Raw genomic sequence first — 21,575 nt, 5'->3', positions numbered from 1 at the left:
TTTTTTAATGAGATGGAGTCTCGCTCTGTCACCCAGCTGGAGTGCAATGGCATGATCTTGGCTCACTGCAACCCCCACCTCCTGGGTTCAAGCAATTTTCCTGCCTCAGCCTCTCCAGAAGCTGGGATTACAGGTGCCCGCCATCACGCCTGGCTAATTTTTGTGTTTTCAGCAGAGACGGGGTTTTGCCATGTTGGCCAGGCTGGTCTCAAACTCCTGACCTCAGGTGATCCGCCGCCTTGGCCTCCCAAAGTGCTGGGATTACAGGCGTGAGCCACTGCATCTGGCTGTTCTCCAACTTTAAGACTACACACATGTACATATCTTCTGGGAATCTTGTTAAAATGTGGGTTCTGATTCAGGAGATCTGAGGGGGAGGCCTGAAGTTCGGCATTTCTGATGCATTTCCACATGATATAAATGATACTGGTTCCAGAGCCACACTCTGAAAAGCAAGGGGAAAAAACTGGTTTTCCAACTAAGCTGCAGATGAGAAACACCTGGGAAGCTTTGAAAACTCCTGATGCTCAGACATTATTCCAGACCAATTAAATCAGTACCTAGGCATTAGTATCAGTATTTTTCAACACCCACCACCACCACTGCTGCCACCAGGTAATTCCAATGTGCAGCCAAGGTTCACAACAACTGCTCTGAAGCATCATGTTCCCCTCCGGTGCCCTGGCCCACTTTTCAAAGAAACAGCCATAAAACGGAGAGCCTCCTAATGAGAGTATCTCTAGAATTTCACCCTCAAGCTTAATCACAATATTAATAGTAAGACTCTGCATATACACTTTTAGCTCACTAATATTTGATTTCTCTTTGTCAAAACGGATTCAAATACTGCTAAATGAGCTTTAATATATGCTGTTAAAACTCTCTTATAGACGCCAGCCCTTGCTTCCCACCCATACTCCTCTAGATGAATCTGCCCTGACCCACAGCTGAAGAGTTCAGGGAGCTATTTGTAGCAGCTGCCCTCCTACGCTTATTTTTCTATTCTATTCTTTCTATTCTATTCTATTCTATTCTTTCTATTCTATTCTATTCTATTCTATTCTATTCTATTCTATTCTATTCTATTCTATTCTCTTCTCTTTTATTTTTTGAGGCGGAGTCTCACTCTGTTGCCCAGGCTGGAAGGCAATGGTGCAATCTTGGCTCACTGCAACCTCTGCCTCCTGGGTTCAATAGATTCTTCTGCCTCAACCTCCCAAGTAGCTGGGATGACAGGTGCCTGCCACCACGCCGAACTCCTCCTGTACTTTTCAATGCAGCTAATTATTGGCAAGGGTGGACAACTGACTGAAATAAGCCAGTCTGTTCATTTATTCATTTAAAAAAAAATTAAGTGCAGGGAATAAATTGGTGAGCACTGTCTCTATTCTGAGTTAATCTAGCGAGAAAGACAATTGTTATATAAAGCAGTATATGCTTTATTACGGGCAAGTCCAGGGTGCACAGAGCAGGAACATCTTTTGTAGTCTGGGAGTGGGGAGAAAGGGGTAGTTGAATATTTTAAGGATAGCTTAAGATGGAAGTGACAGCTTGGCTGAGACACCTGAAAGTAGAAGTAGGAGTTGGTCAGATGCCAGAAGGGAGTAAGAATGGTCTAGGCAGAAGAAATTGCACAGATGAAGATCCACATGCAGAAGAAAACATGACCAGTTAGGATAATTGGAAGCTCTAGTGTAGACTGCATGGATGGTGTCAGAGCAGAGAGTAGGTAACAGACAGGTTGGGAAGGCATGGTACTCAGTCAAGTTATCTCTTTCAAGAGTTGTAACTGTAATACTGGGCAATAGAGATGATTGGCTGTGGGGATATAGATCTGGCAATGTCCTGTAGGGGTGAAGCCTGAACTCCTAGCAAACCAGCTCCACACGCTAGGGATTCCTCCTTTTTTTTTTTTTTTTTTTTTTGAGTCAGAGTCTGGCTCTGTCGCCCAGGCAGGAGTACAGTGGAACGATCTCGGCTCCCTGCAAGCTCCACCTCCCGAGTTTTTTTAGTAGAGACGGGGTTTCACGTGTTAGCCAGGATGGTCTCTATCTCCTGACCTCGTGATCCGCCCGCCTCGGCCTCCCAAAGTGCTGGGATTTCAGGCGTGAGCCACCGCGCCCGGCCGGATTCCTCCTTTTAGGTTCAAGTCTCCATTGGCCCTCACACATTTGATTTCCCACCCCTGAACACCTGTAAGATTTACTGTCATATTCTTACAGTGAATGGATTCCCTTTAACACAAGCGAGTACAAAAGGGTTTGTACTTCTTGCTATCAAGTAGTGGAGCCAAACCTCTGATTATTAAGGGGCCAGTGGATGTTAGTTAAAGCTAGAAGGCAGGGTCCTGTTTATAGTGTTGGTCTGTTTATTTGGGGAAAGGTATTGACATAAGGCTGAAGCATTGTATGAAAATCTGCTGTTTAAAAATCTTAGCGGGAGCTTATACTGCTAGAAGATTCACAAGCGCAGAAGCACTCTGTTTTGCTGCTTTCAAGAAAATAAATGGTTAAGAAGGTGGCTCTAAGTACCAATCAACAACCTAATTGCAAGCAAAGTGTCTAAGAGGAAATAACCTGAGTGATGGCCGACCTTGCAGGCAGAACTCTCTGAGGGTGCTTTTCAACTGTGATTTTACCCCCAGGGGACATTTAACAATATCGGGAGATATTTTTGGTAGTCACAACTGAGAAGTGGGGTGCTTCTGGCATCCAGTGGGTAGAGGCTGCTGAACATCCAACAATGCACAGGACAAGCAAGAATGAGTCAGCCTGAAATCTCGACAGTGCCAAGATTGAGAAACCCTGCTCTATGACAACAATAAACAGAACCTTACTCTTTCAGGAACTGAAAAACAAAAACAAAAACAAACTGTCTCTCTGAAATGGTGAAAATGACTTTGGAACTCCCTTGATCTACCTCTACAGTTGCCACGCAAAATAAAATAAACCAATAGTTTCTAGTCTTAAAACAAGAGCGTGAAATGTCCCTTTATCAGGACTGAGGAATATCTGAGGACTAGAGTTGAACATTCAGGTGACAAACTGTTAAACAATGGTCTCCACAGAGGAGTGTGTTTATCCTAGGGTGGAAAGAAGACAACACACCGGGTTCTGAGAACAGAGCTTCCATTTACTTTTTTTTTCTTTCTTTCTTTCTTTTTTTTTGAGACGGAGTCTTGCTCTGTTACCCAGGCTGGAGGGCAGTGGCGCGATCTGCACCGCAACCTCCGCCTCCCGGGTACAAGCGATCCTCCTGCCTCAGCCCCGATAGTAGCTGGGATTACAGGCACGAGCCACCATGCCTGGCTAATTTTTGTATTTTTAGGAGAGACGGGGTTTCACTATGTTGGCCAGGCTGGTCTCAAACTCCTGACCTCAGGTGATCCACCCGCCTTGGCCTCCCAAAGTACTGGGATTGCAGGCGTAAGCCACCGCCCCTGGCCCCTATTTACATTTTTAACCTTAAAAAAAAATTAAAGTTGCCTTGTGCTTTCATTTGGTCTTGGTGCCAGACAAGTGTTAAATACAGAGAGAGGCCTCCTGAGAGAAGAGCAGACACTTCGTTTGAGGGACTGATGGTGGGAGCTCACTTCCCTGAGAGCATTCTTCTGCCCATGGTCTGGATCAGTCAAAATTATCAGCTTTTTGTTTACATCCAAGCAACACTACTCCAACTAGCGTAGGTATTGGAACAAATGTTCATAGTCCTGAGGGTACGACACTGATAAGATCCCAAGGGGAAATAAAAAGCTTTCTATTTGAGCAAAAAGGTAAAGCACTATGCAGTCATCTTTTTTGGCGTTCGTGGCATATCATAACAGATCTCACGAAAGCAATTAAAATTCCTATATTATTAGGATAACTTTGCATAATTAAAATTACATAAGTGTACAACAGCTGAAAACACAGCATTAAATACAACTTTGAAGTCTAATTTTTACCACTTGATAACCGTACGAAACTTTGCGAACATTCTGTGAGTCTTGGCAGTAGATGGCGCTCACCCTTACTAAATAAAAGTCTTAGCAGTGCCTGAACACTAACAGGCACTTAAGAATCCAGCGCTGATGCCAGGCAATCCCGTATCCAGGTCAGGTCACTTTTCTAAGTCTCAAATTTCCTCACTGGTAATGTGGGGGTGGCAGCCGCCCCAATGGCCTCCAACTCAGACCGCTTTTGATTCTCTGACTACAGTGGTGGAGTTGACACAGACCGGCTGCTGCAACCGCCGCCTGAAATAGCAATTCGGAAAAGTCAGGCTGGGAAAGTGACAGAGTAGACGCTCTGCGGCTCTGACCCGGGCGGCGCCTCAGCAGCCCACACTACGTGGGCGGCAAAGCACAAACTCCTTAACCACGTGGTGCCTCCATTCCCCTAGGGAGTCCCATCATAGGATAACTTCCAGCAAAATCAATCTTCAAGAAAAAAGGAAGGGGTCCTGCCTAGAATATAAGGAAACACTCTGGGGATCCGGCAGCACAGCACAAACTTAGTTCTTGTGAGCCGCACAAAACCAACTTCCGCCCCAGCGGAGTTGCGTCCGGAAGGCGCGGCCCTGGAGGTCACGTGGGGCCGCGGAATTACGGCCTGGCGAGGCGGTCAGGTGGACGCCGTAGGCCACGTCATGTCGGCTGTTCCATGAACGTCAGGGTGGGGGCCGTCCCTATCGCAGGTATGAGACAAGTCCAGCTGCGTCGTGAGTGGTAATCGGAGGGAAAGAAGAATGATTTGCAGGGGCTCCCAGTTTTCTTGGCTGTGGCAGAGTCTCTTTGAGGGCCAGGTTCCTTCGGTTTCCTCCCAACTCCCCTGGTTCCCCCCGTAGAATTCCCGTTGGTATCGCCCTAGCCCCACCTCCCTCCGCTCCGCCCCCGCACACTGAGAACAGGGGCCCCTCACGTGACCCCAGCGCGCTCCCGCGGGGAAACATAATCTCGGAGGCGGCGCCGCAGGAGACTGAGGAGTTGATCGAGCGTTGCGCGCCGCAGCTTTCCCCCAGACGTCAGCGTTGAGGACACGATGTCGCGGCTCTCCCGCTCACTGCTTTCGGCCGTCACCTGCCTGGCCGTGCTCTGCGTGCTGTCTGCGGAAGAGAACACAACCCCGCACACGAACGTGACGAGTTTAGCGCCCACCTCCAACATAACCTCGGCGCCGGTGACGTCCCTCCCGCTGGTCACCACTCTGGCACCAGGTGGGCGCGGGCCCTATGGGCTTTCCGCCGAGCCGCACTGCCTGCCCGTCTTGCGGTCGGGGCCCGGGCTGGGGCCAGGGTCGGGCGGGCCGGCCGCGCTCGGGGTGCGGTGGCGACTCCGGCAACATGGCGGCCCGCCTGGAGTCCACTCGCGGTTGAGCCGGGTGGGGAGCGCGCTGGGGGGCAGGGGACTCGCGGTTCCCCGTGGCTGCGGGGCTGGGGCCCACCTCGAAGTGTTCCAAGTCGAGGTGCCTTTTAAAAGTGCATCGTAATCCCTAGCCTCACTTGGGGTCGGAAGTGAGGACGTGGCTTTTTTTCGCGGGGGCAGCGGTGGGGTTGAGGATGGGGCCGGGCGTCGCGCCTCTGAGGTTGGCGGTGGGACCGAGCTGCCTCTCGCTGCGGCCGGTCGCCTCTCTCCGGAGGTAGCTTTTTCCGGAAGTCCGGGAAAGAGAAACTTAAAGACGGTAATGCTCGTTGGTGTCTCAGACTTGAGTCTGAGAAAGTCGCTTGAGATTTAATTACATTGATTCTGCAGATAGGAATAGAATGTAACTGAGGTTTGAGCACGTAGTTAGTGAAAACTTCACACTTCATGGTATGCGAAAAGGAAGAAAAGTACCTATGTATGTACTGAGTGTTTTGCGTACGTATCCTAAGGCTAAACTGGAAGGTAAGTAGTGAAACCTAGGAGGTAGGTGCAGAGACAGAGATGAGTAAACTCTCCTCACAGTGTATGTTTATTCTTTTTTCAATTGTTTTTAAAATTTTCTTCACTATGTCCTGTGCTCAGACAGCGTATTAGTAGGTTGTGGAATTGGGATTTGTGCCCAGGTCTGTGGGTTTTCTAAAACCTGATCAGGAGCATGTCTTTTGTTATGTACAGTCGAATAGGGCTGGTTAAGGTATACATACATTTTAAAGCAGAAATTGGCACATACCGTGACAACGCAAAAGAGAGAAGGAAGATAAGTTTGAGGTAATAAGCAGGAGAAACCCCAGATGTTTAAAACCTGCAGTCTCGTATGATTGGTTATTGTAGTTAACATTAGTTAAGAAGTAATGTTTGTGTAGGTAACATTGGTTTTTCGACCGAAGAATGCCGAAGTGTAATGATTTTTATCGCGGCATTCATAGTCTACAAATTCTCCTCTAGTTTTAGTATTTTCTAAAAGTTTGATAAAGTACATAGTAAACTTAATGTTTTGTTAGTTTCAGGAAGATGTAATGGTAACATTTCAAAACGAGGGAAGTAAATTGCAGTATAATACTGGGAATTCTAACCGCACTATTTTTAAGGTGATAGAGCAGAATATGTTTGTCTCCGACTTAATTTGGCAGTTTCCTTTCAGAATTGTAGTGTGTGTGTAAGAGAAGGTTGGAAGTATCAAATTAATTGCCTTTGTGTAATTGAAGTGCGTGCAAAGGAGGTACGTATTTTCTGGAAATCATAAGTGGGTGTGGTGTGGTCTGAAAGGTAGGAAGTTTAGTTCATTGTAAAGAACATTCAGACATTTCACTCCGCTACACCCATCAAGCACAAAGGTTTTTAAACAGCATGTTTTATGTATACAAACTTAAAATTCATTTCTACTTTATGAACCCCCCACCCGCCCACCGTACGTGTCCCAGTCTTTAATAAGTACTAATGGTGAAGTATTGAAAGCAGTGCCTCTGCAGAACTATTTTTTAGGCAGGAGCAAAGCAAATGAAAATATTCGGAGGCATCTAGTTTCTAGGAAAATGAATACAGCCCAATTCTTTTTTTCTTTCATTTTACTGCTTTTACTCACTGGAAAATAGAGCGCAATTTTATAGTCCGTTCTTCTCTGGAAATTGAATTATGGTGATGAGTACTTATTTCTGGACTGTTTGGCCTAGGATGAACTATTGACAAATACCTTGTTAACTTGAATTATATGCACGTGAATATGGCCTTATAGATGTTGTCTCCAGTTGTAGAGGATCCTGTCAAGAGTGGATCATTTATGAGTCGAGAATCCCTGGGAAATGATCTTTTTTTGCAGCAGAACGGGCATCATCAGGGCTTGGGTTCAACCTGTTAAACTACTACTGTTACTACTAAAAAATCTCAGGGTTTTATCTGATGTTTGGGGGTAGTGATTTTCTCATATGTAGTGTTGGTCTTACAGCCAAGCCTTTTTCTCAATATTTTTATGTATTAAGGATGCTTTGAAATGCCTGAATCCTTAATGACTGTGTGTGTCTTTCAACTAGTTGTCCTGTGAAAAAGGATTGGTTAGATAGATACCATCAGGCACTGTACTAAGAGTGACCACTAGCTTGTTTGTTTTTCTAATGCGTTTACTTACAGCTTTGTAATGATTGGAATTTCTTAGTAAGCCAGTTTATAAAGTTTTATCATTTCTTTGAATTAGTAATTTTGGTGCTGTATGTAATACTTACTGTTCAAAAAGATAAGTAATACAGATTCAGATAAGATACCAGTAAAATCATTGATTTCATGCATCTCTTCCCCCAACCCCCCAGAAACCTGTGAAGGTCGAAACAGCTGCGTTTCCTGTTTTAATGCTAGCACTGTTAATACTACATGCTTTTGGATAGAATGTAAAGGTAAGAAACTTTGGGGATGCAGAACTGTTTTGTTATAACATTTTAAAATACAATAACTCTTGAACACTTGGAAGTTATGTAGGACATTTAGGATATTGTGCACTATTTATTTTGTAAATCCAGTACTCCTTTAAAGTGCCAGTTGCCTAGCACTCCTCCTGAAAGTCTCTTTTTGTTTCCCATCCCCCCTTTAGATTCCTGAATACTTGATAACTAAAGCTCAGTAGTTTGTTTTTTTATGAGATGGAGTCTCCTGTGTTGCCCAGGTTGGTCTTGAAATCCTAGGCTCAAGCAATCCTTGTAGCTTGGCCTCCCTAGTAGCCAAGGCTACAGGTGCGTGCTTCCTCGCCTAGTTTTTTTAAAAGGCTGTTTTAAGGATTAAGAGTACTTTAATAAACTGAAATTAACTGTGAATGAAGGTTATGTTGAAAACTGTTTGAGACATTGATTTACAGATGTCCTGCAACGTGAAATACGAAGAGACCTGATTAACTGTTGGATGCTTAGGTATAGAGAAGAATGAGGCGGGGAGAGTTGACTCTTCTGTGCTTTTGTTAATATGAGAGGTAGAGAACTAGCGGGAAGGACGTTGAAATTCAATAAAGTTCTTAGTAGAACCATGAGATTACTGCATAAATTATTTTAATTCTGTTTTTTTTAATGTAAAGTGGTTGTACTTTCTTATCAGTAAAACAGTCTAGTCGTTTTGGTGGTTTTTTGTTTGTTTTTAAGTAGAAATGCCAAAGCTACATAAGTTTTTTTATTTGGTAAAAATTTTAGTTGTACTAGAAATTACATCACTACGTAAATTTCAAAAGGCTCTTTAAGGTATGAACTAAATTGGGCTAAATTAACTTTTTTGTTATAGAAGTGTCTCTTTTTTAGGTCATAAAATGGGATTTAAGGGTGTACTCTTCACCTTTATGTGAGAGTATGCAAGAGTTGGTGAATTTTGGAGATGGAATGCTCTACTTTAAGATTTCTTGGGAAAGGTTCTCCCCTTAACTCTTGCTGCAAGTCTACCTATCCAGGAAAGTTATTTTAGAAGGTATAGAAGACTAAAGCAGAGAGATCTGGAATAGAGTTTCTACGGTGTTATGGGGTGCCTCTTCTGTTTACTAAACCTCTTAATAAAAACCCTGACCACTTCAACTTACTGTCTCTGCCCTTTTTTGTTTTTCTTTTTTAATAGGAGTTCTGTATTCTTAGTAGAGGCAGGGTCTCACCATACTGGTCAGGCTGGTCTCGAACTCCTGACCTCAGGTGATCCTCCCGCCTTGGCCTCCCAAAGTGCTGAGATTATAGGGATGAGCCACCTGCCCTCTTTTTAGATGATGGCTGCCTTTCTTGATTGTGCAGCAGTCTTTCCACAATTCTGAGATCTAAGTGTTGCCGATTTATTTGTTCTGTATATTAATGTGAATTTTTAATGCATAAAAGAGGGATCCTGTGTAATCTCTAAGTCAGTGGGAAAAGGAGAATGACAGGATTTTATCTGTGGGTTTAACTTTGGGTCAAAACACCTCTAAAGTTGGTGGTTGTTCCCCCCCCCCCCCCACTTCTAAAGTGTTTGGATTTGATGTCATAGAGCTTAGTAGCAAAGTCAAAGGTAATACAAGTGGGTGGTTGATGCTGTTTTGTCTCTTTTTTCCACCCCCCCCCACCCCCGCCAACAGATGAGAGCTATTGTTCACATAACTCAACAGTTAGTGATTGTCAAGTGGGGAACACGACAGACTTCTGTTCTGGTGAGTATTCATATTGGCTGCTTGGAAACTGACCACAGAGAGGTGAGGAAGATCATTGCCTCAGAAAACCTTGTTTCAGTGCTTTGTTTGAAGCATTGCCATAATTCTCATCTTGTTAGAATTGGAATATGAATAACATATTCATATTGATTGATTAAAGGATGCTATTTGAAGCGTGATTTAGTGATTTAGCTACAGTGTGGATGCTGTAAGTGTAGATGCATTTTCTGCCCCCACACTTTTTTTTTTTTTTTTTAAGCTTTTCTAGGAATTCATCACAGTTTAGACCCTATGTATCTTGCAGGTCTGGAAAACCTCATTCTGGCACTTTCTGTGTTATGATACTGGGGATTGTTGATTGTTACATTTAGTCTGCAGCATAGCTGGTGCTATGGTTAAATGAGCTTTTCTATACCCATCAGTTTTCTGTATTTTAATCTAAGTAACTTGATTGCTCTTTAACCTTTACTATTCGTCCAACAAAATGTTAAAATTCTACTTGAAGCTGCTGATTTTTCTAATGAGATTGTAAATCAGTGGGAAAGGCATGTTCCTAATTTGATGCATAGATAATAATTGAATAGAAAAAGATTTTTGTGGAGTATGTCTAACCTTGGAAGACTACCTTTGACTCTTTAATTTTGGTGGAGGTTGCCCCATCCCAGTGTGAATTTGGTAACTGAAGATTTCATTAGTATTAGATCAGTTTTACTTTACACGGGGTGCATAATATAGTTCAGTGGTACAAGAACAAACTTTTTTTGAGACAGTCTCTTTGTTGCCCAGGCTGGAGTGCAGTGGCGCAATCATAACTCATTGCCACTTCGTATTCCTGGGCTTAAGCAATCCTCCTGCCTCAGCCTCCCCAGAACCTGGGATTACGGGTGCATGCCACCATAACTGGCTAACTTAAAAAGTTTTTGTAGAGATGGTGTCTCACTATGTTGCCCAGGCTGGTCTTGAACTCCTGGGCTCAAGCAGTCTTCCCACGTTGGCTTCTCAGGGTGGTGAAATTACATGCTCGAGCCCCCAGACCTGGCCCAAACATTTTTAATAGTTATTTATTTTAATATGTGTGAGATAAACTAATAACTGTCAGACCTGTGGTTTTGTGATACTGCTTAGAGACAAAATTAAGTAATGAAGATTTTGTTATTATTAGAACGTTTTTGAAAACACTGATTTAAAGGAAAACTGAATTTTTAATGCTGCTTATTTGATGATACACCAGTTAGAATTAGTTCTAATTATACCAGTTAGAAATAGTTTCAGCTGTGAAGGACATAAACCCCCAAATTACAATGGTTTAAGCAGTGGACTGATTTACTTTTCTCTCATGTAAAGGAAGTCTGGAATAGAGTTCAGTTCAGCTCTGCAACCATTAGGGACTGAGGCTTCTTTAGGTTTTCACTCTTTCACTTCTCAAAAATGGCTTTGACCCTACTGTCCAAGGTGGGTGCTTATGTTCCAGCCATCACATTGATTTTTTTCCTGCCAGCAGGATGAAGAAGGGAGTGAAAGGCTTGTATCTTACTTTAAGGATGTTTCCTAGAGGTTACGCATGGTGACCTAGATGCACTGGAGACTAGGAAATGTCTTTTCAGGAGGAAGGGAGGTGTTGATAAAAATTGGTGATTCTATTTCTAAAGAAGAAGAGACTGGTATTTGGGGGCAACTGTCAGTCTTTTCCACAGGTAGTACTTAAGTATGGTAAAAAGTGGTACTCAAATGATTGCAGGTCAGGAAGTAGCGTTATAGATTGTGATATTTTAAATAGCTTTGAGATATATGGTTTTTCTTTTTTCTTTTTTTAGTAGTGCCCACAGCCACTCTGGTGCCAACAGCCAATTCTACAGGTAATTCAAGATGACCATTTTCTTCCTTTTCCTTCAGTATTTTTAAGCTCTTGATGGATTAATTTTAAATAATTATGTAAAAGTTGTTAGTATAATTTTAAAGATGAGTAAAAACTTAAAGTCTTAGACTACAGCAGTTAACGTTAATCTCTACCTTTTGTGACAGTGACACATAGCTCCAGTGTTTTGTATTTGGTGAGTATGAGCAGATTTGCTGAGGCTGTGTATGTTGAGTCTATAAAGTACTTTTTATAGATTTAGTGGAAATCTTGGGAAATGTAGAAGCTTAAAGCAAATTATAATTATTATCATCCAGAGCACCCCAAAATGTTTTCAGTGATTAATTTCTTCTAGTCTTTTTTATATGTGTATCTAAATAAATACACTTTTTATGAAATTGTACGATAATGCTCATGCACCTTTGTATTTCTTTTTTTTTTTCTTTTTTTTCTTTTTTCTTTTTTTATTGGAGGCGAAGTCTTGCTCTGTTGCCCAGGCTGGAGTGCAGTGGTGCAATCTTGGCTCACTGCAACCTTCACCTCCCAAGTTCAAGTGATTCTCCTGCCTCAGACTCCTGAGTCGCTGGGATTACAGGCACCTGCCATCATGCCCAACTAATTTTTGTATTTTTAGTAGGGACACGGTTTCACCACGTTGGCCAGGCTGGTCTTGAAATCCTAACTTCAAGTGATCCGCCCACCTCAGACTCCCAAAGAGCTGGGATTACAGGTGTGAGCCACCATGCCCAGCCTGTATTTTCTCTCTTAATGTAAACATTATGGTATACACTTAACCCATCCTGCTCTTGATTGGAGAGTTAGGACGTCTCTCACTCTCCATGCAGTGAACATCTTATATGGAATTGCATTTGTATTTATGTCTGATGGGATTGAGTCAACAGAATTTCTAGGTCAGAGGGTATGATTATTTCAAGACTTTCCAGAAAGATTTATTATTTTCATTCCTGTCAACCTGGAAAGTTTTTATCATGCCCTCAACAGCATGGATAAGAACTCCTTAAAATTTACTAACTTGACAGGAAAAGTAAATATTAAATACTTAACATTTTACCAATATTAAATGCATCTATTCCAAGACAAGTACTAGGGTAGATGGTAGGGATAAGCCAGCCTTTTGTCTGCTGTAGGAACAATGAAAGATCTCAGCACAGCAGGTTGGGAAATTTGTAGGAAGGTATGTGTATTGGGTGGGATGCAGATGTGGTGATAGCTTGGTAGTGAAACGGCACTGGTAAAACTTGGAGAAAGCCTCCCAGGTGGAGCTGCAGGTTAGCACATGTGGAGGAGATGTGTAGTACAGTGAGGTCAAAGAGTGTCCCATCCTGTGCAAGGTGAGAAGCAGTTAAGTTGATCTGTCACCAGGGCAAGAGCAGAATGGAGAAGCACCTTTGTATTCCTTGATGGTAGACTTGGATGTTATCCTGAAAGATTTTAAAGTATGTAGGTCATATGATCAGACTTGCATTTTAGTAAAAGAACTTATTTTGGCATTGTGGAGAGTAGGTTGGAACGATGCCAGAAGGAATTCAGGAGATTAGATAGCCAGTTACAGTAATTCTAGAGGACAGAGGTGGGCTGCAGATGTTTGCAAATAGGTTTAGAAAGTAGAAGGGGTAGGACTTCATGACCGAGAGGAGGAGAAGTAGAGTGATAGGGAGAAGGGGAGGAATTTTCACCAAAGAAAGCAAGAAAGAGGAAGAGCAGTCATTGATGGTTGGGGCTGTCATTTGGGATTTTAGTTTAAGATGCCTAGAATCCATTTAAGTGGGATCTGTTCAGTATTCGGGAAACTGCAAGTCAGGCAAGAGCTCTTGGTTAAAAATATAAATTGGCATAGATAGTAGTAGAGGCACTGGAGGAGCATATAGAAAGAAGGGATGGGGCTTGAGGACCAGACTCAAGGAAACAGTAATGTCTAAGGGCTAGGAAGAGGATAGGGGAGGAAATAGGGATGGGTAGGGTAGTTGAAAAGCCCAGAGAAGTATGTGCAAGAAACTAACCGTATGTGGTTGTGGGTGTCGTTTTTCAAAGGAAAAAGTGGTCAAGTGCTATAACAAGGACAAGAACTCAATCTTGAAACAGTTGGGCAGCGGTGTGTGGAGCTGGCTTGGACAAACTTTTGCTAGCCAGTTATGAGTAGCTCTTTCCAACCCCTGTTCAGTGATACCATGTTGGTAACTTGAAACTGGTTACCGTGGAAATAGTCATGCCATGGAAGTCTGCAAATGATACAAAACTTATTTTGAGCTGATGATTATATGGTGATGTGGTTGTAAATGTTTAACACTCATTAGAAGACATTGACTAAGTAGGATGTTGAAGGTTGCTGAAACCAGAGATGTTTGGAGAAAAGTAATTTTCAGAAGGTTGGTTATGAAAAGAAAATGGGGTGCAGGAAGTAGGGGAACAATTTCTTCAGAACTGTTCATTTCTTCAGAACTAGGTTCACTCTTGATGTAGTTCTCTGCAGCTTTCTCCACCCTGGGTCCTCCTGTGAATTGCCATGAGTCTTTTGTGCTGCAGCTCTCTTTGGTGCTGTAAAGGTGGAAAGTGGCAAGGGCTTATCTGCAGAAAATGCATCAATTGACACTAGTTGAAGAACAAACCTTTAGGCGGTTGCTTTTCCTGGCATGTGTACCTTCTGCCAAAGACAGCAAGTGAGAAATGAAGGGGCAGTTAATGCAAAGAGAATCTAATTTATATAGAAGGGTGTATAATGAGGTTAATTATAATGGCCCTCCTTCAGTACAAATAATAGAATAGCCAAAATATGTCAGATATAGTGGAAAATGTTTATATGAAGTGGAAGATAAACTGTATTAAGCAATTGTAGTACAATTTTAGCTTTTGTTGTGTACATGCCTAGAAAAATGGCAGGAAGTAACCTTTTTCTCGGATGGGACTAATTCAGTATTTTTATGGCATTTTCTAGATTTTCTTACCACTAATAGCAGCTTTTATAACTTAAGATATTTTTTTGTTACCTTTCCTAATGATTTTTTTTTTTTTTTTTTTTTTTAGTAAAACAGTAGGTCAACAGAGGTATATTCCCTAAGTGGTGCTTTTATTTTGAAAATATTGTCAATGTAATACTTTTTTCAAAATTAAAAATAAAATATTTTGCCTACTTATAAAAAAGAACTAGTTTTTACCTTGTTCTGAGGCTGGGTAGTGAGAATCAAATTGCAAATTTGCAGAATTTTTTTTCTAACATTGTCAAACAATTAGTAATAGTGTTTTGAGATTGAACAGAATTTGATGTGTTTAACTTGTAAAGTTATTTTTTGTTGTTACATAGAAGCAGTAAAAACCTTGATAGGAATAATGAGCTTTAACGTAATCATAGCCTCTAATCTAGGAATTCTGTGTAAGGACCAGTCTTATCAGAGATAAGGTCAAATATTTTCCCCTAAGATTTTCCCAGCATGGAGAGATGAGAGAACTGTTTAATCAAGAGCAGAATGGATGAAAGTATGTACAACAATGCTTGAAGTAAGAGGGAAAAGAAAGCAAATAGGTCTGAACATATCCATCAGTATTATTTGTATATCACCTATTAGCTTCTAAGTAGTATCAATACTAATAAAAGAAGTCTTAAGCTCTCTGTTTACTCATTGTCATGTAAAAATTAGAATACTTTAGTTTCCTAGGATTCTGTCAACTTTGGGACATGGGTAGTCTGCCTGTTACGAGAGTCCTCGTCTTTAAAGATCTGCTTTTAGCAATATTCAGATATTTAGCAATATCTGAAAACTGTCAAGCCCTGCTCTTTCAGTGTATATTTACTGTTAAAGCACAGAACTTCCTCTTTTATATTAGTAGAATTTGGGAGGATGCTGATTCCTATTGAGGTTTTTATTTTGATTGTTTGAAAGTCTAATACAGTGAAAAGATTACCTCATTTCTGTGCTTTATCAATAGGTATTTGGCACCCTTTCCCTGTCTTTTGTGGGTTAAGCATATCACTTTGAAGTCTATTCAGTTATGTACTTTAAACAGAAGTAACATTTGTTTTCCAGATTCTCTTTAGCCCTCAAATCCTTTTTTCTGAAACAGTACAAAAATGAATGTTTGCATAGCATCTTACATTTTTATAAAAATATAACTCTCATATGATTAATCTTCCTCATCTTTCCCCAAAGCATCCCTAGCTGCCCACCAGCATAAGCAGATCCTCATATTGAAGCCCTTGCACTCTGAAGCCTGACTTACCTAATGATTTCCTAAGACAAAAGAAGCTCTCTTAGCTAGTGACTCCTATAGTGCACTTTCCAAAAATTTGAACCCTACCCTTAGGACAACCTCTTAATGAAACCTTTCTCAAACGCTCCAGCAAACTTTGAATTTATTTGGTAGCCATTTGGGTGTTAGAAAAAATGTTAATTTGTATAAACTATATTCACATCCTTCCTTTCTGAAAGCCTTGGTCAGACTTCTATTAGTATTGATACTACTGGTAGAAATTTAATAGGTAATATACTGGCTGGACACGGTGAGTCATGCCTGTTATCTCAGCACTTTGGGAGGCCAAGGCGGGCAGATCACTTGAGTTCAGGAGTTCGAAACCAGCTTGGGCAACATGGTGAAACCCCATCTCTACTAAAATTACAAAAGTTAGTTGGGTGCAGTGGCGGATGCCTGTAATCCCAGCTACTTGGGAGGCTGAGGCAGGAGAATCACTTGAACCCAGGAGGCAGAGGTTGCAGTGGGCCGAGATCGCAGCATTGCACTCCAGCCTGGGCAACAGAGTGAGACTCTGTGAAAAAAAAAAAAAAAAAATTGATGATACACTAATTACTTAGTAGCTCTTTGGATGCTAGGAAAAATGTTAATTTGTATAAACTATAACCACATATATGAGAACTCTTACAGATGACAACTTGTAATGCACATTGTTCACTGTTCCCTTCTTAAGAGTGATTTAGGCTGGGCGCGGTGGCTCACGCCTGTAATCCCAGCACTTTGGGAGGCTGAGGCGGGCGGATCACCTGAGGTCAGACTTCAAGACCAGCCTCGTCAACGTGGTGAAACCCCGTCTCTCCTAAAAATAAAAATTAGCCGGGCATGGTGGCACGTGCCTATAATCCCAGCTACACAGGAGGCTGAGGGAGGAGAATTGTTTGAACCCGGGAGACGGAGGTTGCAGTGAGCCAAGAATGCGCCATTGGACTCCAGCCTGGGTGACAGAGCAAGACTCCGTCTCAAAAAAAAAAGAGTGCTTTAGTCCCTAAAATGATTTTATGTTCAAACTGATCCTTCTCAGAATGTGCATTTCTTTAGCAGTATCATCAACTCTTAGGCTGGTGCGAAAGTAATTGCAGTTCTTGCCAATAAAAGTAATGGCAACTCAAGTAGTATTTTGTCCCCATGCTATGTGGTGGACTAGAGCTTACACTTGGGCTCTTAGAATCTTATGTTGGGGAACTGCGGGCCCAGGGCCCCTGTTCTTATAAAGCTTCATTGGGAACATATCATGCCCATTCATATGCAGGGTGACTTTGGCTGCTTTTGCATTACACAGTGCCCAAAGAGTAAAATATTTGCTTTCAACCTGTTTAAGAAAAGTTTGCCAACCCCTGAAGTGAAGAAGATAGGCAAATCTCAGTACCCTTGTAAGAGAGAACTTACGACTTTATACTTACGACTTTAATAGTTTTTGTCTTAGGAGAAAGATTATGAAGAACCGATAGTTTCCTCCCCTAAATATATTCTTGCCCTTGGCTGTGAGCAAGATAAAAAAGTTTTGGCAAATTTTATCCAGATATATACATAAGTTTTATACAAGATATATACATAGCTATTAACAATTTTATGATTGCTTAATGTTTTAAAATACACTTAAATCCTAGTATTCTTGGGTGCATAGCTATGTTAGTGAACCATTAACTGAAATTTGGCTTTTGGTCTCTTAAAAAATTGAAAGCATGTTGAAGTTGGCAGCATTATTTTTTGAAGCTGTTAGATAACTGGGAAGCTAGAAATTTAAGATTTTTTAAAAAGACATTTTGTTTTCATTCCAGCTAAACCCACAGTTCAGCCCTCCCCTTCTACAACTTCCAAGACAGTTACTACATCAGGTAATTGAGGCTTTTTAGATTAACAGTGATGTAGGATGTGTGTACGATGTTGCCCTTTACAATTTCTACCATCATTTTCCAGGTTTCTTCATTAATGGTTATGGAACTGCTCTTACATTTAGGGGGGATCAAGGTAGTGCTTTGTTAACACAATAATGATAGCTTTGCTGAAATGCCTCTTCTTATTTTTAACTGTGTAATCACATTTGACGTGACACTTTAGAATTAAGTAGTAATGTTTTTCCAAACATTTCAGTACAACTTGTATGTAAAATCGGATTGGTTGTGTGCTGTATAAGAGAGCATGGCAATTTGAGGGAAGATATATATCCGTCCTTTTCACTGAGAAAGGTCTAAAAAGTCTGAATCACTACCAGATGTGCACCTCACTTACTTAACCTTTTCTTAACATTGCTCAGTAATGTGAATATTAGCTTGTTATTAAATGATGATTTGACATAATCTAATTTAAGTCATATTTAGATTATGCCACAGGATACCGTAGTTACACAGGTTAGGAATCCTTTCCTCCACCCATATTTTTAAAAAACTGATGCTAATGAATCTTCTACCTGCTTTTTGTGATTTCTTTGGCTTCATGCTTACGCCACCTTTTTCTCATTTTCAGTGAAGCCACTCAGTCTTCACAAGAAGGAATACAAAACGGTTGTGATTAATTTTAAAGTAACCAAACTTGTACAGCCACTGTACTAAGAAAAAAGTAACAGTTATTTTAAATGGGAAATCGCTTTTTCTGTTTCCTCTTGAAACATTTTACTGCCTGAAAAGAAATTCAGATTTTTGATTTTTCCTTATTACTTGATAATACTATCTCACGTGAAATTTATTGGCAGGATATGCCTTTAAAAACAAATTATTTTACTTGTTGAAATTATAATTTGCATATTATTAGGATTATTTTTGTAACATGAAAAATTGCAACCATATTTTTGACCTAATACTAGTAAATTCACAATTCATGTGACTTTTCAGTACTATTGATGTTTACAGTCGCGATTAACTAAAAGTACATAGTCTGAAGAAATTGTCGCATATTTTAGAAGTGTTTGATATATTCCCAGGGCACAATTTACATACCAGGAGAATTTTTCCCATTGTTTTTATATTTGTAGTAGTGCGACAACATTGCCCACTTTGTATCCTTCGGTGGAAATGAAAAATGGGATATGGTTGTCTTCCTCAATTAGGGATAAATTCTAGCTGTAAAGACTTGACTCGAGGAAATAATTTATAGAATTTAACACATGGCAAAATAGAGGCTCAGGTGAGTCTTTAAATTACAGTAGAGGACCATGAAACTTAGGAATGTTGCTTCTCTTGTCTTCCCTAACAGGTACAGCAAATACCACTGTGACTCCAACCTCACAACCTGTGCGAAAGTCTACCTTTGATGCAGCCAGTTTCATTGGAGGAATTGTCCTGGTCTTGGGTGTGCAGGCTGTAATTTTCTTTCTTTATAAATTCTGCAAATCTAAAGAACGAAATTACCACACTCTGTAAACAGACCCGTTGAATTAATAAGGACTGGTGATTCATTTGTGTAACTCACTGAAACCAAAATACTATCTTTCAAGATGTCCCACATGGAAGACGCTATTCCAGGATCTTTAAATTTCCATGGATGCATATAGGATGTTTGGGAGCATCATCCGTGAAGAAAAAAATCAATTAAATCATTGTGTTCAACAGGAATATTTAAAATACTCTGCATGAATCCTGTGGCCGTCTTCTTTTGTTCTAAATAGCTGCTGCTGTGGGATTATATATTTTTTTTCCTTAACATGCCAAATGTAACTTTCTGTAAGTGATGGAAAATGTTGTCTTGTGCAGACAACATCATGACTCTTGGCAGTTTAAATTTAGTAATTTTAATTTAGTGAGCAGAATTGAGAAGAACGTGCCAAATGAGAATTAATTAGGTGGGTTTTTGGCTGTCATTTCAAAAGTGGAATAAATTTAGTAGTACAAATGGTATCCTTAGAGTAAAATTTTGTGCTTGATAACAGCTATTTTTTCTACATTAGAAATAAGATGCCACACAAGGAATTACATTCCAGATTTAAAGAAATGAAAGGATACCATTAGTGTATAACAGGTTATTCATACTTACAAAGCACCTTATGTCATTGAGAAAATAAAGAACAGTGCCTTAGAAGACAGTGAAAGGTAAGCTCTAGCTATTATGATTTGTTCTTTCACAATAAAGAAGGGAAGGATTGGTCAGCGGATGTAACTTGGATGTGAGCAAGTAAACCTGTTTTAGATATCATACTGTTAATATTTAATTGAAAATTTATTTCAGAGCAGAGAAACTTAAGCTAAAGGCTGTTATACAAAATTGAAAGACTTCATATATTGAACCTCCCAACATTTTTCTTATGGCTGTTGAAAAGTATAGAGCTAAATTGATTTAATTATACTTTCCTTGGTACTTTAAAAAGTATGCTAGCATTATTGTACCTTGAAAGGATTTCCACCAAACTTTCTTGAGAAGTGACTTCTTTGGTGAGGCAAGAAGGAAATACATTATTTTAGAATCATTTACTATTTAAATGAGACAATCTTATTATTTTAGAATCATTTATTTAAATGAGACAATCATTTTAAGTTTTAAGACAGAAGTGACCAATGTAATTTCAAAACACCTAAGGATTTTTTGGTTGATCAGGTTACTGTAGATTTTTACTGATTGTCCTGGATAAATAGACTGTGCTTTTTCTTTTTCTCTCCCTTCCTTTCTTCTTGGTTTCCCATAGTATAATAAGCATGCATACTTTAACTTCTATAGTTTTCTTGTTTAGAGGGTCTTCAGTGTTAGAGAATTATTTCTCCCTTGCCTTTGACTCATTGGACTAGTTCAGAGGCTTTAAGTAGTTTAAAATGGGCTTTTGCTTTTCTAGGTCATTAACGGTTTTTATTTAGTTTCTTTAGCCAATAGTGGCTGAGTTTCGCACTTGATTTTCAATATTTTATAGTAAGAAATGACAGATTGCTTGGGTTCATTTCATAAACTGAAACTCTGCATTTAGATAACTGTTAAAGGTTATTAAGATGAAGATTTACTGTTTCTTTGTTACTCGGTACAGCTGTTTGTTTTACTTGCACATTTGTACATATACCTAATGTTTTCAAGTGCCTTAATTGTTTAAAATCTCTGGCTTCAAAGTTTCTTGGGGAAAGGTAGGTTTACCTCACATTTTTTGTTTCCATTAGTAATATTCTAGGTACCTCACAAAATGTATTATGGTGCCATGGCTGTTAGTTTTTAGTAAGTGCTGTAGGATTAATTTGAAAATAGGCAGAATTCCATTCCTCCAAGGTGGCAAAAATTAGCTAAAATGATGTAATTGTCCTTTACCTGGGTATGAATTCCCTGACACACATTAATGTCAACATATGTAGCAAATTTTGTGAAAATGTAACAATTTGAAGGTTCTGTAATTTTGAGCACTGCTCTAACAACAACAAGCATAATATAAAATTAGTTAGATTTTGCAGGTCTCCAGATGAGCTCTTGCAACAGAACTCACAGCCTTTTTACTTTTTCCCCTAACTTTAGCAATGTAGTATCTTGAGCCATTAATAATTTTTGGGTTTTTTTTTTAAAATCCAGAAGGTAATAGAAACCTTTTCAGATTTTTCATCTGATTTGTTCTTGCAGATGTTCTTCTATCAGATACCTTATTTTACCTTACAGATATTTGTTGCACAGGCAGATACTGCTGTATTTAGACATTTCTATTTCAGTTCATTAAAAACTGCAAAACCAATCTGTATCATGTACCAAACTGACTTAAAATAAATCTACATGTTTATTGAATTAATAGTGTGTTATTGCGTTTTGCTTATAACATTTAATGCTTGCTAGATTTATCTTAGTCCACTTGGGGTGGGTGTTCTACTCAATTTTTATTGCTCCTCTAGACCAGCAGATAGTTACTAAGGTGCATGTTCGTATCAATAGAAAGCAGAGCCTTGGAAGTAATAGGTGGAGGGAGGACTTGGTACTCCTGTGGGAGTGATTTGCAAGTTGATCTTCCACAAATCAATAGAAATTATGCTGTAGTT

At 40.2% G+C, this 21,575-nt stretch overlaps 1 protein-coding gene across 7 annotated transcripts; it reads left to right on the top strand.

Moving 5' to 3' along the window:
* The first annotated feature begins 4,627 nt into the window (after positions 1 to 4,627).
* On the top strand, positions 4,628 to 21,331 carry CD164 (CD164 molecule, sialomucin). 7 transcript variants are annotated; one of them, XM_011975957.1, is made up of 7 exons: positions 4,628 to 5,193; positions 7,702 to 7,785; positions 9,462 to 9,533; positions 11,351 to 11,389; positions 17,430 to 17,486; positions 18,841 to 18,936; positions 19,532 to 21,331. In XM_011975957.1, the coding sequence occupies exons 1-7, from the start codon at positions 5,019 to 5,021 to the stop codon at positions 19,576 to 19,578; spliced, it is 570 nt and encodes a 189-aa protein (XP_011831347.1). In that variant the 5' UTR covers positions 4,628 to 5,018; the 3' UTR covers positions 19,579 to 21,331. The 7 variants fall into 7 exon arrangements, with proteins under 7 accessions (XP_011831347.1, XP_011831352.1, XP_011831346.1 ...); XM_011975962.1 differs by lacking the exon at positions 18,841 to 18,936; XM_011975956.1 differs by having other exon boundaries at positions 18,841 to 21,331.
* The last annotated feature ends 244 nt before the right edge of the window (positions 21,332 to 21,575 follow it).

Source organism: Mandrillus leucophaeus, unplaced genomic scaffold (assembly GCF_000951045.1).
Source record: "Mandrillus leucophaeus isolate KB7577 unplaced genomic scaffold, Mleu.le_1.0 Scaffold160, whole genome shotgun sequence".
Taxonomy (NCBI): domain Eukaryota; kingdom Metazoa; phylum Chordata; class Mammalia; order Primates; family Cercopithecidae; genus Mandrillus; species Mandrillus leucophaeus.
This window is presented reverse-complemented; position numbering and strand designations above follow the sequence as displayed.

Excerpts from the sequence above, each read along its gene's own strand:
- CD164 (XM_011975955.1), top strand. The coding sequence starts at position 5,019 with ATGTCGCGGCTCTCCCGCTCACTGCTTTCGGCCGTCACCTGCCTGGCC. Across the intron at positions 5,194-7,701 it reads GGTCACCACTCTGGCACCAG|AAACCTGTGAAGGTCGAAAC; the intron begins GTGGGCGCGGGC and ends CCAACCCCCCAG. Across the intron at positions 17,487-18,840 it reads CAAGACAGTTACTACATCAG|GTACAGCAAATACCACTGTG; the intron begins GTAATTGAGGCT and ends CTTCCCTAACAG.